General features: G+C 47.0%; 7 protein-coding genes across 7 annotated transcripts; 3 read left to right on the forward strand and 4 right to left on the reverse strand.

The window, feature by feature from the left end:
- Positions 1-134: 134 nt before the first annotated feature.
- BO83DRAFT_447807 (zinc-binding alcohol dehydrogenase family protein) lies at positions 135-1356 on the reverse strand (the record flags this gene model as incomplete). The annotated part of the gene is made up of 1 exon (XM_025536656.1): positions 135-1356. The coding sequence occupies exon 1, from the start codon at positions 1208-1210 to the stop codon at positions 137-139; it is 1074 nt and encodes a 357-aa protein (XP_025386655.1). The 5' UTR covers positions 1211-1356.
- Positions 1357-1629: 273 nt separating this feature from the next.
- On the forward strand, positions 1630-2707 carry BO83DRAFT_340660 (EthD domain-containing protein). Its single transcript, XM_025528593.1, has 3 exons — positions 1630-1852; positions 1918-2563; positions 2623-2707. The coding sequence occupies exons 1-3, from the start codon at positions 1725-1727 to the stop codon at positions 2656-2658; spliced, it is 810 nt and encodes a 269-aa protein (XP_025386656.1). The 5' UTR covers positions 1630-1724; the 3' UTR covers positions 2659-2707.
- Positions 2708-3082: 375 nt separating this feature from the next.
- On the reverse strand, positions 3083-4910 carry BO83DRAFT_438518 (CocE/NonD family hydrolase; the record flags this gene model as incomplete). The annotated part of the gene is made up of 3 exons (XM_025536092.1): positions 3083-4362; positions 4426-4549; positions 4608-4910. The coding sequence occupies 3 exons, from the start codon at positions 4908-4910 to the stop codon at positions 3083-3085; spliced, it is 1707 nt and encodes a 568-aa protein (XP_025386657.1).
- Positions 4911-6038: 1128 nt separating this feature from the next.
- Positions 6039-6627, reverse strand: BO83DRAFT_428378 (uncharacterized protein; the record flags this gene model as incomplete). Its single annotated transcript, XM_025535401.1, has 3 exons — positions 6039-6159; positions 6381-6421; positions 6499-6627. The coding sequence occupies 3 exons, from the start codon at positions 6625-6627 to the stop codon at positions 6039-6041; spliced, it is 291 nt and encodes a 96-aa protein (XP_025386658.1).
- A 2837-nt stretch (positions 6628-9464) lies between these two features.
- On the forward strand, positions 9465-11073 carry BO83DRAFT_399988 (general substrate transporter; the record flags this gene model as incomplete). Its single annotated transcript, XM_025533370.1, has 6 exons — positions 9465-9610; positions 9671-9893; positions 9955-10083; positions 10144-10365; positions 10450-10795; positions 10895-11073. The coding sequence occupies 6 exons, from the start codon at positions 9465-9467 to the stop codon at positions 11071-11073; spliced, it is 1245 nt and encodes a 414-aa protein (XP_025386659.1).
- A 338-nt stretch (positions 11074-11411) lies between these two features.
- Positions 11412-12563, forward strand: BO83DRAFT_447818 (SDR family NAD(P)-dependent oxidoreductase; the record flags this gene model as incomplete). The annotated part of the gene is made up of 3 exons (XM_025536657.1): positions 11412-11432; positions 11694-12093; positions 12163-12563. The coding sequence occupies 3 exons, from the start codon at positions 11412-11414 to the stop codon at positions 12561-12563; spliced, it is 822 nt and encodes a 273-aa protein (XP_025386660.1).
- A 1351-nt stretch (positions 12564-13914) lies between these two features.
- Positions 13915-14937, reverse strand: BO83DRAFT_379596 (NAD(P)-binding protein). Its single transcript, XM_025531548.1, has one exon. The coding sequence runs from the start codon at positions 14743-14745 to the stop codon at positions 14008-14010; it is 738 nt and encodes a 245-aa protein (XP_025386661.1). The 5' UTR covers positions 14746-14937; the 3' UTR covers positions 13915-14007.
- Between the last annotated feature and the right edge of the window lie 414 nt (positions 14938-15351).

A 15351-nucleotide genomic window follows, 5' to 3' on the forward strand; every position in this document is an offset into this window, starting at 1 on the left:
AATATAGGGCTTTCTTCGATCATACATTGATCTTTAATTAATGAAACTCCCCTTATTCATATGCTGAGCTTGAAATATATTCCAACTACCTGGAGTTGTACAGCTCGATTGCTTAATCTCAGATACCTAATTGCAACTACTGTAGTGGATGCTTCAACGCCAGCTTCCCAAACCTTCCTCCATCTGTTATCGCCTTCAATTCTTCCACCGCCTCTTCTGCCGTCCCTTCAAATACATCGACAGAAGGCAGCCGAAAATTTACACCATAATTCTCTACAGCCCAGATCAGCGCACGCCACGCGCGGTGATAGTCTGCCGGTCTTGCAGGGATCGTGATCGGAATTGGCACATCCTGGACCTTGATTACCACATCCCTGTTCGGGGTGGCAATAGGCATCCTGAATTTGGAGTCACTCTGAACAACAACAGATACAAGCGTTGCATCTTCCGAACAGCACTCAGCAACTAGCTGTGCGGAGCTGACACCTCCCTTTCGGCTCCCAACTGCATCAAATCCGCATGTCAATGGACTCTGCTGAGAATCTCTCACGGTCGCTTTAATATCCGAAATAACACTGGAAGACTTGTAGTCAAAGCAGTGAGTGGCTCCGAGCTCCTGTAGTAGGGAATGTCTCTCTGGGGAAGCAGTGACGATAATCGGATGAATACCACTCGCACGAGCGAGCTGGAGAGCACAAAGACCAACGCTCGATGAGGCGCCCCAAATCAACAAGGGCTTCGTAGTTGTCGCTTGATTGTCATGCTCATACGGCAGAGGGAGGTTTAAGATACTATATAGAGCATCCGCAGCAGTCATGGCCACCACCGTCAAACTCGCAGCATGGTGTGGTGGGAGTGCTGCAGGGACTGGGAAGACCATATCCTCGGGACATGCCAAGTATCGCTGATGGGTACCGTATTTGGGCGGTCGGTTTATTCCGGTGGGGGTGTATCCAGCAACTAGGTCTCCCGGCTGAAATGTCGAACTGGTAGGGGCCTTGAGAACCGTGCCGCAAAAGTCATATCCAAGAACTGCAGGATAGATGCCTAGGAGCGTGGCATGCTTGATATCGGCGGGATTGGTTCCAGAAAATTGTGTTTCGACAAGAATTTCATCATCATCTGGAGTAGGAATTTCCTGTTGGCGACGGACCGAGAAATTGACGTCTTCATCCACGTACAGAGCTGCGTTCTCGTCTTCAGGAGGCATTGGAGGAGATCAGGGTCAAGTGCAGAGTAACTAAAGACAAGGGTGATGTAGATAATACGGATGAAAATTCTCAGGGGGTATTCATACTGTACAGTTGAGCGCCTCAGAACTTCCCCGTCGGAGTAAACCTCTGGTCACCATGTCATCCCGCCTTTTTCACCCGACAAGAAACCTATAGAACTTGGAGCCTCTCTGCGTAATCGTGGAAATATACTGTTAAGTTAATTGATCATGACTTCCTTCCCGGCACCCCGCCATCGGCCCAGTACACAGGCGGCCCCGTTGCGGCAAACCCCATCGGCAAAGCCGAGGAATCTCCCCACCGGCTCCATCGGCAGCGCCCGCTTGACGAGTGAACGTTCGTAGACCGTGGACGTTTCGCCTCTACTGTGTACACCATTGTAGCTCCATTATCTACAGCCTCAAGAGCATATAATGAATAAATACCACCGGCCTGATCAACCCAACCCAGAAAATAAATGCCCCACACTCCCATTACCCACACGTACTCAAGATGCCCATCATCAAACAATTAATCGCCCTGCGACGAAAAGCCGGCTTGACAAGAGAAGAATTCTTCGACTACCACTACCAAGTACATGGGGCCCTAAGTAAAGGCCCTAGTCCATCTGAAACACCCTTGTATGTGACTATCCTCCCGTCTAGACAAACATACACAAATGACACCCTACTTACATCCAAGCCAGGAAATACTTCCAAACCCACTTCCTCGACACCGCATACCACGTCGACCCGTCTCGAAAGATACCAAACACCCACCCAGCATGGGCCTTCAATGACGGTCTCACAGAGCTCTATTTCTCCTCGGAGGAACACATGATGCAGAACTTTGCTTCCGAGTGGGTCAGTACGAAAGTAGGACCTGATGGGGCGAACTTTTCGGATTTTAGTGCTGTGATGCCTATGTTTGTTAGGGAGGAAGTGGTTCCGTTAACAGCTATTGAGTCGGCGACTTCAACACGGGAGCGTTCTTTCGTTGGCATGTACTTTGTCGCGTTAAGTGATGTGCAGCATTCCGGGGAGAAGAATGGAGAGATGATCGATAGGTTTACATCTCTCCTCAAGCAGTATGCCTCCACTGGAGTGCTAGATTTGGTGGTTAATGCTCCTACTGAGGTAGGCTTTGATCTTAGTGCTTACTTTGGGGGTGGGCGGTCTATTCCCAGTTATTATGTGTTCATGATTGTGCTACGGGGTAAGGAGTCGGTTAGTGCTGTGCGGAAGGTACAGGGGATCTTTGAGGATGAGTATGTGGGGGTGTTGGATCTCCCGGCGACCTGGATTGGGTTTGGTGAGCGTGCTGTTGTGTTGGATCAGAGTGAGGGAATTGAGGTAAGTTGTTGCGTTGCTGTAAAGGCTTTCTTGTGATAAAGATGGCTGACGTTTGGCAGTTTGATCTGAAAAGACAGCCGTATAAGATGGAATGAGAATTACGCTATAAGTAAGGTGTGTATCGTGCAGTATGCTGCTCTGGACTGGCTTGAAGCCGTGCTTGCAGCGTGGGTGGAAATGTAGTGTTACTTAGTGTTCAATATACTAGCTATCAACTTTTTCTTCTTTATCGCCATTTTTCTTTCAAAGCAAAAAATGAATTGCTCACGCCTAAACACCGTGTTTTCTGGAAACCAATTGTGCGTCGAGCTACTTGACAGACGTGATATCTGGATATCGAAGTATAGCTAATCAAGATGGACTGTGGAAATGGTTTGCGCAGGTTAAACTACCGTCCACTTATTGACAATTAGCCTAGTACTATCTTCTCATTTATCAACATATGCCGACTCGAGCTACATGAATAATAGTCCTATTTATATACATTGACAATGACTGCCAAATCCAATTCAAGACACATCACCGCCTCACCCGAGGAAGAACCAACTTCCCATGAGAAATAATGACATTATCCCCAGAAAATCTCTCCTTCACTCGATCTCCACCCTCGTGCCGCATAGGACCAATAGTACCGGCTGTATCCACTGACCCAATCTCAATGCTGAGTGACTGGCCCTGATCAAACAGAAACGCAGCAGGGTACAAAGGAATAAGCACAGAGTAAACCTGGCCCGGAATGACCTCCGACTTGGCAACAGCTGGTTGTGAAATGACCTTATCTTCAATGAAACCTTTGGCGACTTCATCACGATGAGAAAGACGGAAGTAACCTCTTGCAAAATTGTCCATCGGTTCGCCGTGGTTGCCGTGTAGAATAATATTCTCGCCGTCTGCATTGATTGCGCGTAGATAGATGAAGATGTCCATGTCTTTGGCTGTGGTGCTGACCTCAAGCTCTAGGTATGGTGAGCCTAGTAGCTCGAAGGACTCGGGGAATGGGATTTCGAGGGAGAAGTGGAGGTTCTCGCTGTAGCCTTCATATGTAAAGGAGGTCTTTGGGCCGGTTGGTTTGTTAGGGGTGATCACTTTCTCTGGGGTGAAGTAAAAGGGCACATATTCCGCATCGGCTGGAGGAAAGGATGTTTCATTTTCACGATAAAGGGTATTTGTGCCGTGGTGTTGAAGAAGCCTGATGCGGGGAACATCAAGCATGCCGTTATCCTTGCCGAAGAGGAAGAAGTCCAAGAACTTCCTCTGCTTTTCCAGATGCGCTGGCTCATAGAACGCACTTATATGATTTCCGGTATGCATTTCCAGCCACTTGTATTTTGACGAGATAGCGTTAAACGCCCGAATATTGCCGGGTAAATGGAGCTCAGCATCTGTCCAGTTTCCAGCAAGATAGAATGGGATCTCAATATCGGAAAGATTGCGAACTCTTTTCAAAACTTCCCAGACACCGTCAGTGGGATACTCAGTCTCCGCGAGTAGCTTCGGAAAATCGACTCTGTTGGCTGCAAGTTCTACTTCCCCTATGTGACCTTCTTTCTTTCCTCCTTGATAGGGAATGACTAGATTCCGGTACCAATGAGATTGGAAATTGTCACTGTAGATACCGCCTCGTCTTGACGCTTGATACATATCGCATGCAGACTCGTATGATACGACGCAGATTAGGTGGGGTGGCTTCTGCATCGCGGCCCAGTATCCTATCATTCCATAATAACTGATTCCAGAGTATGCCACCTTTCCGGATGACCATGGTTGGATGGCAGCCCATTCGACGATATCGTAGAGATCTGGAAGAGAAAGAGGATTCGAATTAGCCATATGAATCTGACGTAGTGAGTGGAGATCAATACCTTGTCCCTCTGCATCTGCTTGAATCTGCACTGATCTTTCCAAGCCGAAAGGGTCAAGCTTTCCTTGGCTGCCGCCAATGCCACGGCTGTCAACACGAACCAACGCATAATTGTACTCTTTGCACTAAAGGGTAGGAAATAAGCACAAGGGAAGTTTAGCCTAATTATGGGTTGTCTCGTACCCAGATAGATGGTTCACATAATTCAAAGCAAGCATCAGGGCCCAATGGCTTGATGTGCTTATACATTTCTGCATAAATAGGCGAATGAGGTAGTCCAAATGTAGAGGAATGGTTGTCCTTCCCGTAAGGACCCATGCTGCAAATCACAGGCGCCTTCTCTCCATTTTTCGATGCGATTAAAGGGAGAAACACATCGGCACAAAGCTCAATCCCATCGCGCATGGGTATGTATATGTTTTTTATACGGGTATAGCCGTCGACGTCGGTCTCAATTGTCTCATAGTTAGGTCTAGTGGTGTTCATTTTGAAAGAGGGTATGAAATTGATATTTTCGGGAATACCTATTTGTGGAAAGGCTGTTTGTGAGAGTTCGCGTATCAAGTATAGATACTAATATCACTGATACATCGATTTTATGTATAGGTAGTAGTTGCTGATAGTCTAATTTTTTCCGGAATATAGGAACTAAGGTGGCGATACCCCTTGCAACCGGCGGAACCGATGGGGCCGATGGGGATGCTGCAAGCTTGGCCCGTCCGACTAAGTGTAACCTTTGTATAGCAGTTTTGTGAAATATGTGGCGCCACAAGTAAACCAACTGTGTGACAGTCGATTTATTTGCCTAACCTGGCTCTAGGTTAGGGCTAGCGCCAGTTAAATAAAATAGCAGGAGCAAAAGAGTACTACTGTTGAACATCGGTGAATATCCGAGCCGCCTTCGTGTCTGCGTAACTAGAACTAGCCGCGATGAAAATCCCGGACAGTGTTCTTGATAGTCAACCTCAATTTTACCCCCTACGTAGCTACTAGCCTTGTCCCACAGACGTAAAAGTCGTGTTCGAATCAAAATTTGAGTAGAGGTAATACAACCTAACATTAGTAGTAGCCCATTTAAGGCTTTGCTTCCAGTAAATTCACCAAGTCAAATTCGGGGTAAAGATCATATGGGAGTCACTGCCTAGGAGAACAGCCGGCCAGTGCTCATTATAAACGCACGTACAGTGAACTATTGATATGAATCCAACCTCTTCTTGTCAATGTTCTTGTAGCTGATCTAGAGCTGAACAACCGGACGAAAGTACAAGGTAACGATATCCTGCTTTAAACGTAACGAAAATAACAGGGGGCCAAATCGTGAACGTCTCACATTGTTGCCGTTACGGCTACTCGTTTTACATCTATGGGTTCAAAACAAGCACTCGACTGGCATAAAGAAATACTCTTAGAATTCATAACGAGCGTTTCAAATAGGACAAGAAGCTGGCGCCATTAACCTCTTGCCTCTCAAAGATCGTAAACTCATGGAAACATTTGCAACATAGACGTCAAACCTCGGGCATGCCCTCAATTACAACCAGACCCAACTCAGTACCATCCATACCACCACAAGGTCATCCTCCTAGATATTGTAGCATGCCATGGGGAGTTCCTCTAACCCAGAGCATATATCAGATCTAGCTCAAGCTTTTCCGGGGCAAACGACGTGTCTTGTTCCACCGTAGTTGTTATCCCAGCAGTCCTTCCCATCACCACCTCCACTCTGGGCAGTGCACTGTGATCAAAAATGAATGGTCAGCAAGGTCAAGACGAAATTGGGGATGGAAAGCTCATGGTAGGTATGGTAGGTAAATAGGGCTCGACTGAGCGAAACTGGGTGTTCATAACATACACTGCCCTCATCACAGGGACTATATACGGGCCACTACTGTCAGTTTGTGCTCTTCGTTCACGAGTATTTTTCATGAAATATACAAGCTCGGTGGTGAAACTCACTAGTTGTTAAATCCGATTTGGCAGCTGGTGCCGTTGCAGCCCTGTCAATGGATATCAATATCTGCAGCTCGATATCGGAATCAAGAGGGCAATAAGAAATCTTGAATATAAAACTTACTCCGCAGTTAATCTTGTCGCCAGATGGGCAGCTTTTCTCGTTGGCTGCATTGTCTGCAGGGGCAGGAGCGGCGAGGGCAGCCAAAGGGCCAGCGGCGAGGGCAGCAAAGATAAGAGTTACGAAGCGCATGTTGATGGATGTTTAGAAATGATATTTATGAGTTAGATGGTAAGGATTCCTAGGATTTCTCAGGTAGTCGTCGTCAAGGCTTGGAGACTTGAGTTGGAATTGAAGCTTGATGGCCGGAATGATGGCTGTATTTATAGATTTTGGGACTCTTCTTGCTACTGTGATAAGGCTGTCTTCCCAATTCAGAGATAAGTGTAGCATCCTGGTCAGCATGCCCCATGACTGCTTCTGATCGACACACATATGCTAGGCTGTGTCTTTCTTCCCTCCAAGATGTCAGGGTAAAGGCGTCCAATATCACCCGCTAAACTCATTCAGTGCATTGATTATTATCACTCCGGATAGTGCGGCTGTCTGTCAAGGTACCTCGTACGTCTGGTATTGACGTTCTTCATGGTCATGAGCTAATGGGAGAGCAGAATTTAGCCATCCTCGACCACTATAGTGGTGGTTCAGACACTGTCAGCATATAGCAAATGGGCTGGGCATATGAGGCTCATTTGGATTTCTCATATGCGAGTCAGTATACAAGCTCAAATCATTTTACATTATCAAAATCTCCAAGTGTCGGGCGGGAACTGCACCCCGAAGTATACCCCGGCATGCCTTTTTCGTACTGATAGATTATGAGGTTGGGACTGCTTGGCTTTGAGACGTGGCTTCTATCGTGATCTTCGAGCCAGGTACCCCACCAAGAATGTATCCAACCACTTCATGCTAGCTATGCGCTTTACTGCTAATTATAATGACTATTTATTATTCACATCAAGTTCAAAGAGACCATCAAGGTGTATATTTGTATCAGTCAAACAAATGCTTTTCCTTAAAGAATAGCAATGAAGACACACTTCCACTACGCCATAGCTATCCGTAAGAGATTCAGGCAATATAGCACACTGCTGATAATTCCCTGAGGATCATTCTCTATGTGCTACCATCGTCCCAGTCGGGATGCCACGAGTATGCGGCATATTCGTGCCCACCATGTGAGAATACCCCCTCGTACATGGAGTATATAAAATAAGACTTCTTATTCGTCAATAAGAAGGCTCGCACTAGCTACGAGATTTGAATTCGCTGGTGCAGAAGAGCGATATTAGTTGATATCGTGTTGTTACATCGGGCATTCGATAATATGCGTTAATTAATTCTAGTCCGCACAAGTACTTTCTTTGCCAATGTCTGCCAGACCATCGATGCTGTCATTTCGTAGCTTATGGTAGACCTTTGATAACCACCTGATGTCATGTTATGACTCAGTGGTCTGTACATCATCAACACATTGAGAAAGTCAAGATTACCAAAGACCACCGTCAGTACCAAGAGAAGCAACGTCATCGTTATGCAGCAAATCTGAACAAGTGGCCGATCAACGTTGTCACCTACCCGATTTGCCCTTCAGCCTCGTGCAAGTCATAGCTTCGGAAGCAACAAATGAGCTCATTAAGGCACAACTGCAAGGGTCCACCAAGGTATCTGATCGTCGTGCGGGGAAGGGTTTTGAGGCTGAGGAAGGCACACAAGAGAAAATAAATCCAATTCCACGGCACTTTGTATGGCCACTCGGCATTTAGTTACGACCCATAGTAATTGCGTCGATCATTGGTTGCCTAACTACCTACACTTTCCATGCAGGGTTAACGGCCCGGACCCGGACGCCTCGGACACCTCTCGGAGGTCCGGAATGCAACCTGATTGCACCGTTTCTGGGTACCTCCTTGTGTGGTTATAGCTAGTATTTACTAAAAACTGATTTGTCACTAGTCTCACGAACCGCAAGTGACCCTATCATACGCTGTGTCCCTCTCTCCTGCGTCCAAAAGGTCATCAGGACTGCTTCTTTAGGCTACTTCCACTATTCAAGGTTAGCAAAAGCTACTAATATCAGATTATGCTGCAGCTTAGGGTCCAGCTCAAACTTAAGCTTGCCAAGTTTATCATGACATCTGGCCTTAAACTAGTAGCTGTAGTCCGACCTTGCTGCCATCAGACAGACATTTTGCGACAAGAACCTGCTTACCTTCCTAAAAAGGGGTTTTTCACTGTTGGCTCGGCATTTCCTACTCCTGTCAATGAAGCTAATGGTTATACACAATACAACTTACGATTGTAACTGAGAATTCAGCCTCACTCCCAATGCGCCAAGACTGCAGTTCGAGCGGGGTAATGACATCTGTGTTGGACCTAAGAATGGCAGCTACACGAAGTCACAGCCACCAAAATGAAAAATACAATTCTTTACTGCTTACTCTGAAGGTCGCATTCGTGAGTTACTCTGTTTAGAAGTGATCCCGATCATATGGAAGGAATGGGGCGGGGGTGAGCTCTTAAGAAGTTCATTAAGACAAGCTATACGGTTGACGATGAGCTATCCACATGCTACAAGAAGAATATGGCTTAAACTGTCACAATGAAATGCAATTAAAAATAAGAGGCAGGATTTTCCTTGATCATAGAGCCCGTTGATGGACCAATGATGAAGAAGACAACTCGGGCCATACATCGCACGGTACTGGGTATTGTAGTAAGGCAAATAGGTATTGATAAGAAATTCATATGTTCATATGTCGACCGAGGATATAGCCCATCATCAGGCATAAAACGGGTCGCTGACCCCCTTCTTCAAATGTTGGAGGGCGATGAACGGACAAAGTTACATAAGTAATCCAACTGATCGACAAGGACTGGTTAGGTTCCCAATTCGGACGATCGAGTAAACTTATAACAAATCACTGCTGCAGATATTGGACGCATAAGTCTCTCAGCATGTTCCTGTAAAGCAAGTATTCTATCCTATCAGGAGATTCAAATCCCGGCTTGGGAGGTGGCATAATACGATGGGATTCGGACGGAAGTTTCTGTCCGCTATAGGCACGAACAACTCATATGAGGGGAAGACTGTGTCGATTTCTGTGCTCTCCCCCAATAAAGTACATCATGGTTTCTCATCTACTTCATCTATTCCCATGATGAAGCAAATATAGTATATACTACTACACATTTTCGCACGTAGGACCGAATTGGAGGCGGATGCGCCTCAAAGTGCCTCTCCTCCCCAAGCAAATCAGACGGCCAGCCATTCTGCTCCTGGAAGTTTTCAAGCGGGTGCATTCTTCGGTGCCATTTTTGGGTTCTTCTTCGCCGAGTATTTTGGTCGGAAGCCCGTCATTATCGGATCGAGCGCTGTCTTTACCATTGGATCAGGCCTCCAACTCGTGGGACGTATTGATGAGCTCTACGCCGGACGGGTGTTGACAGGACTAGGAGTCGGATAACCCATCTCCGACCATTCCTTAGGTCTGAGGTTGACGGCCAACCTTTCAAAAGAGCATCCTCCACCATGATTCCCGTTTACACGCCGAATGTTCTCCAGCCCTCGTCCGTGGGCGCCTCGTCGGTTGCTTCGCGATCATGCTACAGGTGGCTCTTGTCTTCGGATTCTGGGTTAACTACGGCGTCGACAAGAATATACCGAGCACAACTGCTTCTTAATGGAAAATCCCCGTCGGCGTCCAGATGATTCCAGCTGGGCTGCTATTGATCTGCCTGTCATGGATAATAGAAAGCCCACGTTGGCTGGCTAGCAAGAATCGAATCGTCCAAGCACAGAAAAACCTCGCTTGGGTTCGCAATCTTCCATTCGACCACCCCTACGTGGTCAATGAGTTGACCGAAATTCAGGCTGCTGTCAACCAAGAACTTGAGATGAGTGGCGGAAGACGGACACTGTCACACATTGTGCGTGAATGTGCTAAGATACTGAACCTTTAGAGGGAAACTATGGTGCTTGAGAGAAGACGCTGACGTTTTACTCATTCTTAGATCGTGTTCACCGGAACCTCAGTCGGGCTCCTAGCGACCGGAGTGTATGGCCTAGTCAAAATGTGCACAACAACAGTATTCATGATCTGGATCGTGGATCGGTATGGACGTCGCGGTCCCTTACTAGTTGGCGCGATCGGTGCAGCAGTGGCGATGTTTTACCTGGCCATATATTCCCAACTAAGTCAGTCCTTCGACCAAGTTCCACCCAGCGACTCTGGGTCACGAACGGTGGTCGCAATGATCTACGTTTATGCAATTTTCTACGGCTTCTCCTGGAACAGCATACCCTGGATATTTGCATCGGAAATCCTTCCAACCCGCGTGCGAACCATCGGGATGATGTGTGCTGTGTGCATGCAGTGGCTGGCTTAATTCATCATTGTCTACTCGCTGCCTTACATGATTGCTTCTACAGAATATGGCACGTTCTATTTCTTTGGAGCATGTACTATCGTTGCTTTGGCCTTTGCGTACTTATTTGTTCCGGAAACGGAGGGGGTTCCGTTGGAGGATATGGGCATCTTATTTGAGGCAGATGTTAGTGTCTTTGCTACGAAAACCCTAAAGAATTATCTGGAGTTTCGACAGGCGGAGTCGAGGGTGGCTGCTGAAGCTCAGTAGCTCGGTTGGAGAAGCAGACTAGTTCTACCCATGTGGAGAATGTGTGAAGTCAAGGTCTATACTTTGGACGGTGGAGAAAGATGTATTCAAATGAGAATCCGCCAGCAATGAAGGGATATATCTTCCAAAATACTTCAATCTAATTTATGACTTCTGTTGTCGTCCAATTTTTCAGTAGCTATCTTTCTTCTCCAGTTTCCCTGCATATGTTCGCACCAGGAAATCCGTATCAGTGTCTGGCTCTTTCGAGCAAGCCATACTCGAGCAAGCTCTACGATATACTTTTTTTTTCCCTTCTTTTCCTCGCGGGGCTGGGGGTGACTATCCTCCCGGCGACAATGCCCCTTGACACAACGCCGGTAACGGCTCCGAAGCTGCTCCGAAAAAGTAGTTTCGGGCACTCCTCCGAACTTCCCCTCACCTCGGACTTCCTGCATTATCTCACTCGAAGGAGTAGCTCTCCAAGTCACTCATGGATGTTATTAAAAACTTGAGTGAGGGAAAGAAATTTCATCGCAGAAAAGGCCTCCGCAATCTGTCATAGAGCTCATTTTAATATATCTGTACTGTCGAACCTGCCGAACAGGGATTCGACCATGCCCCGATCTCTATCTCCTCAGGAACCGATCCCAAACCGCCTACATGGCCTAGTAGCTCTCATAACCGGAGCTGCAGGGAACATCGGCCTGGAATCTGCTCGGCGATATCTTCTAGAAGGCGCCAAAGTAGTGCTGGTCGACATCAGCTCACAGGGACTGGCTCAGTCAAAAGAAGAGCTAATAAAAGCGATCGCAGATTTGCCAGATGGGAAGAGCCTGAATGCGAACAATTTGATCCTTACCGCTCAAGCAGATGTCACATCTGAAGGAGATGTTGAGCGATATGTTAATGAGACTATTCGGAAATTTGGAAAGCTTGATGTTGCACTTCTTTGCGCGGGCATATCGTATTCGTCGACGAGTATTCTGGATACTGATGTTGACCAATATGATAAGGTAATGCAAGTGAATTGTCGTTCTGGTGAGTACTCCTCTTGAGATTAGTCTGAAACGTTTAGAATGAGCATCAAATTTTATGTATCTTATATAGCCTTCCTGGGCGTTAAACACTGCGGACTAGCAATGCGAGACTCCGGTAACGGAGGCAGTATTATCCTGGTCTCTTCAATTGCTGGACTTCGCGCAACACCCGGTCTATCAGCATATTCTACTTCCAAGTTTGCTCTTCGAGGTCTATGCATCACTGCAGCTGCAGAGCTGGGCCAGTATAACATTCGTGTTAACACGGTCCACCCGTGCGGCGTCAATACACCTATGTTCCTCGCCGCGTGGTCCGAAGAGAAGATGAAAAGTATGTTGGATACTGTTCCTCTGGGTCGGTGGGCAGAGGTCGCAGATATTGCGGCGTTGGTATCGTTCCTGGGAAGTGCGGATGCTCGGTTCATGACAGGGGGAGCCTTGAAGATCGACGGTGGTATTGTGATGTTCTAGAAAATGGAAGAGATAATCTACTTTATAATCTAATATGCTGCCGTCTCGACTTGTAACAGGTAATCCCTCAGACAAAAGCGCCTTGATGGCCATCTTATATCTCTCTGTTCTGCATATATTCCAAAAAAAAAAAAAAAAAAAAAAAAAAAAAAAAAAAAACGGCAACATCTATTGGCATCAATCTAAGTCGAACTTTCCAAAACGGAGGTCAGTTTTCGCATAGACTCCACGGATCGGCTAACATTGTCACTCGGACGCCTCGATTCATCCCTCATTCTCCAGTCGAATATTTCAATCGAAATCACACCTTTCCACCCTTTTCTATCCAGCCACGCGTGAGTAATCACTGGAACAGGAAAGTAAGCCCCTCCTCAAGGGGGAACGGGCGCATGTTGCGCGACCAAGACAAAGCTGGAGGAAAATCTTCCTGATAGAAGTGGTGTCCCGGCTGCAATGAAGGGACAAATGTCTCTCCATCGGAAAGCTGTACATAGAATATTTTGTCCAACGGGCAAGTCTCAACGAATCTATTAACCGATTCCCGCAGAGCCAAATATCTTCACGAATACCACTCTCGACCGCATTATCTCCTCACAACCGAGCAGTCACATGAAAAGAATCGAGGCAAAGACCAAAATCTTCGCGGTTCATGTCTTGGACCATCCGGAGCGATTCCTCCGAGTATCGATATAGGTACCCCAAGCCACAGCCTCGTAGGCAACGCCAACCGAGTACGAAGCTGCTAAGTCACTGAGTGCTTGGAGATCTTCCACTATGCCTACTGAAAACTATCAGGTCGGGGTTTCGCAGTATGGGGATCTTATGCGGACGTATATTACAGACACAGTTGAGAAAGACTTCGTTACAGTAACATTGCCAGCTGAATCCTCGGACGATCCTCATGCTATATACACATTCTTCAGGACGAGGTGTTTGAATTGACTAAAGAGTTCCAGGCAGACTTCGAATAGGTGCAGCGACAATTTCTGTGACAGGCATAAATCTAAATTTTGTAGTGGGGATTTCGCGTGCAGCCTAATGCCGCAGGAAAGGTCTGGTCGGTGCTGGTGGCAGTATCCAACAGCGTTTTCTCTTGGGCGGTCGAAAACCTCGTTGGATATGACCAAACATGCCCCCAACAGCGCGTCGAAATGCGAATAAATCAATAGAGAAAGAATGAAGAGTCCTATCGGTCTACACCTGGAGAATTCTCTGCCCGAAGTGCACCAGGCTGGATCCTGACATGTGTATATAGACTATTTGGGGCATAGTATGAAAAGGCGTAAATTCCAAATGCTTTGTCCTTTCGCTTGAAGACTTCTTAATACTATAAATATTAATGAAAATGACTTGCAGTTAGCGGACTGCGAGTGAACCTTGTCTTTGCCTGATGGTTGTTGATCACCGCCGTACTTTACTTATCCCAGCAAAGTTACTGCTGTATTCAAATAATACGCTCCACGGCCCAGTTGTCCACTCCACCCTGTAGCTTCTCGCGATCCTCAAAGAATGGCTTGAACACCGTTTGGATGATGGTATCAGGATGGTAGCCCTCGGTGTAGCCACCAGTTTCCGGGTCAACAATGCGTGCGCGGATCAGCGGCATACCGACCACAACCCGAGCCTCCTGCGGGAGCGTCTGGGCGAAGAGACGGCTGATAGTTTGTGATGCGGCCTTGGCAGCAGACAATGAAGAGCAGGCAATCTGCGGCTCTCTGTCGAGCGTGCCGCCGGTGACCAAGAAGAGAGGCCACTCACCCTTGGGGATATTGTCGGTGTTGGCGTTGCGGGTGAACCATTGGCCTGCGACAAGGGTACCCACTGCAGAGACTTGGAGGTCGAGATTCAGCTCCTCCGGAGTGACTTTAGTGATGTGCGAGGGGGCGACACGGGCGGCATTGTAGTTTAAGACATCCAGCTTGCCACCAAACTGCTGAGCACACCAGTCCAGGGTGCTTGTCAAGCTGTCGGGGTTGCCGGCATCAGCGGTACGGTAGATCACTTTGGCGTCCGCGTTTGTCTGGGCGGCTTTGACTTCGTCGGCGATTTTAGACAGGCTATTCTCAGAGCGAGACACGAGGGCAATGTTCCATCCTACACTTGCGAGCCAAAGGGCAAGCGAGCGGGACATGGTCGATCCCACGCCGATGATGGCGATCGAGCGGTTCGAGCTAACAGTCATGGTTGAGAGTCTCGGTAGTAGCGATGATCTTGATATAAGGTTCTGAAGGTGTAATCCAAAGAAAAACTAAATACTTTTATGAGTACCAGACGCAACTCATAAGGAAAGAGAGTTATTTATCACGTCGACTAGGGCTTCTGTTCGAATGTTCGAGTTCATGCAAAAAATGGCCGTCACTGTATTGGAAATATCTCCGAGACGGTTTGGTGATCCCCCGATGAAGCATATCATTATATAAGTGCGGGGTCTCAGTTGCGACGGTGTCAGAAATTAGTGCGTTGGGCTCAAAGCATCCTGATATTGGACAGTCTCTGTCACGTGTAATGATATTCAGTGTCAGACTAGTTAGTTCTTACTCTATAACAGCTTTCTCTGAATTACTATCAGCAAGTATGACTACCTTTTAGGGCCTTTTAGTGGCTTTTGGAGTGTCTTAAGGTATTAGAGAATTTGAAATATGTTTAATATGTTCATTAAAGAGAATTCCATTCCAAATTTAGAGCTGACTGAATATCAGATATAGTAATAAATTACATGTATGATACATTTTAGTATCAGGATCTGCCTGACTTTGACCGTACTGATTTTCCAGCTCCGTTCTGGCAC

The sequence above is a fragment of the Aspergillus eucalypticola genome (assembly GCF_003184535.1).
Source record: "Aspergillus eucalypticola CBS 122712 chromosome Unknown BO83scaffold_17, whole genome shotgun sequence".
In the NCBI taxonomy this organism is placed as follows: Eukaryota; Fungi; Ascomycota; class Eurotiomycetes; order Eurotiales; family Aspergillaceae; genus Aspergillus; species Aspergillus eucalypticola.

Excerpts from the sequence above, each read along its gene's own strand:
- BO83DRAFT_340660 (XM_025528593.1), top strand. The coding sequence starts at position 1,725 with ATGCCCATCATCAAACAATTAATCGCCCTGCGACGAAAAGCCGGCTTG. Across the intron at positions 1,853-1,917 it reads AGTCCATCTGAAACACCCTT|GAAATACTTCCAAACCCACT; the intron begins GTATGTGACTAT and ends CATCCAAGCCAG. Across the intron at positions 2,564-2,622 it reads ATCAGAGTGAGGGAATTGAG|TTTGATCTGAAAAGACAGCC; the intron begins GTAAGTTGTTGC and ends GACGTTTGGCAG.
- BO83DRAFT_379596 (XM_025531548.1), bottom strand. The coding sequence starts at position 14,745 with ATGACTGTTAGCTCGAACCGCTCGATCGCCATCATCGGCGTGGGATCG.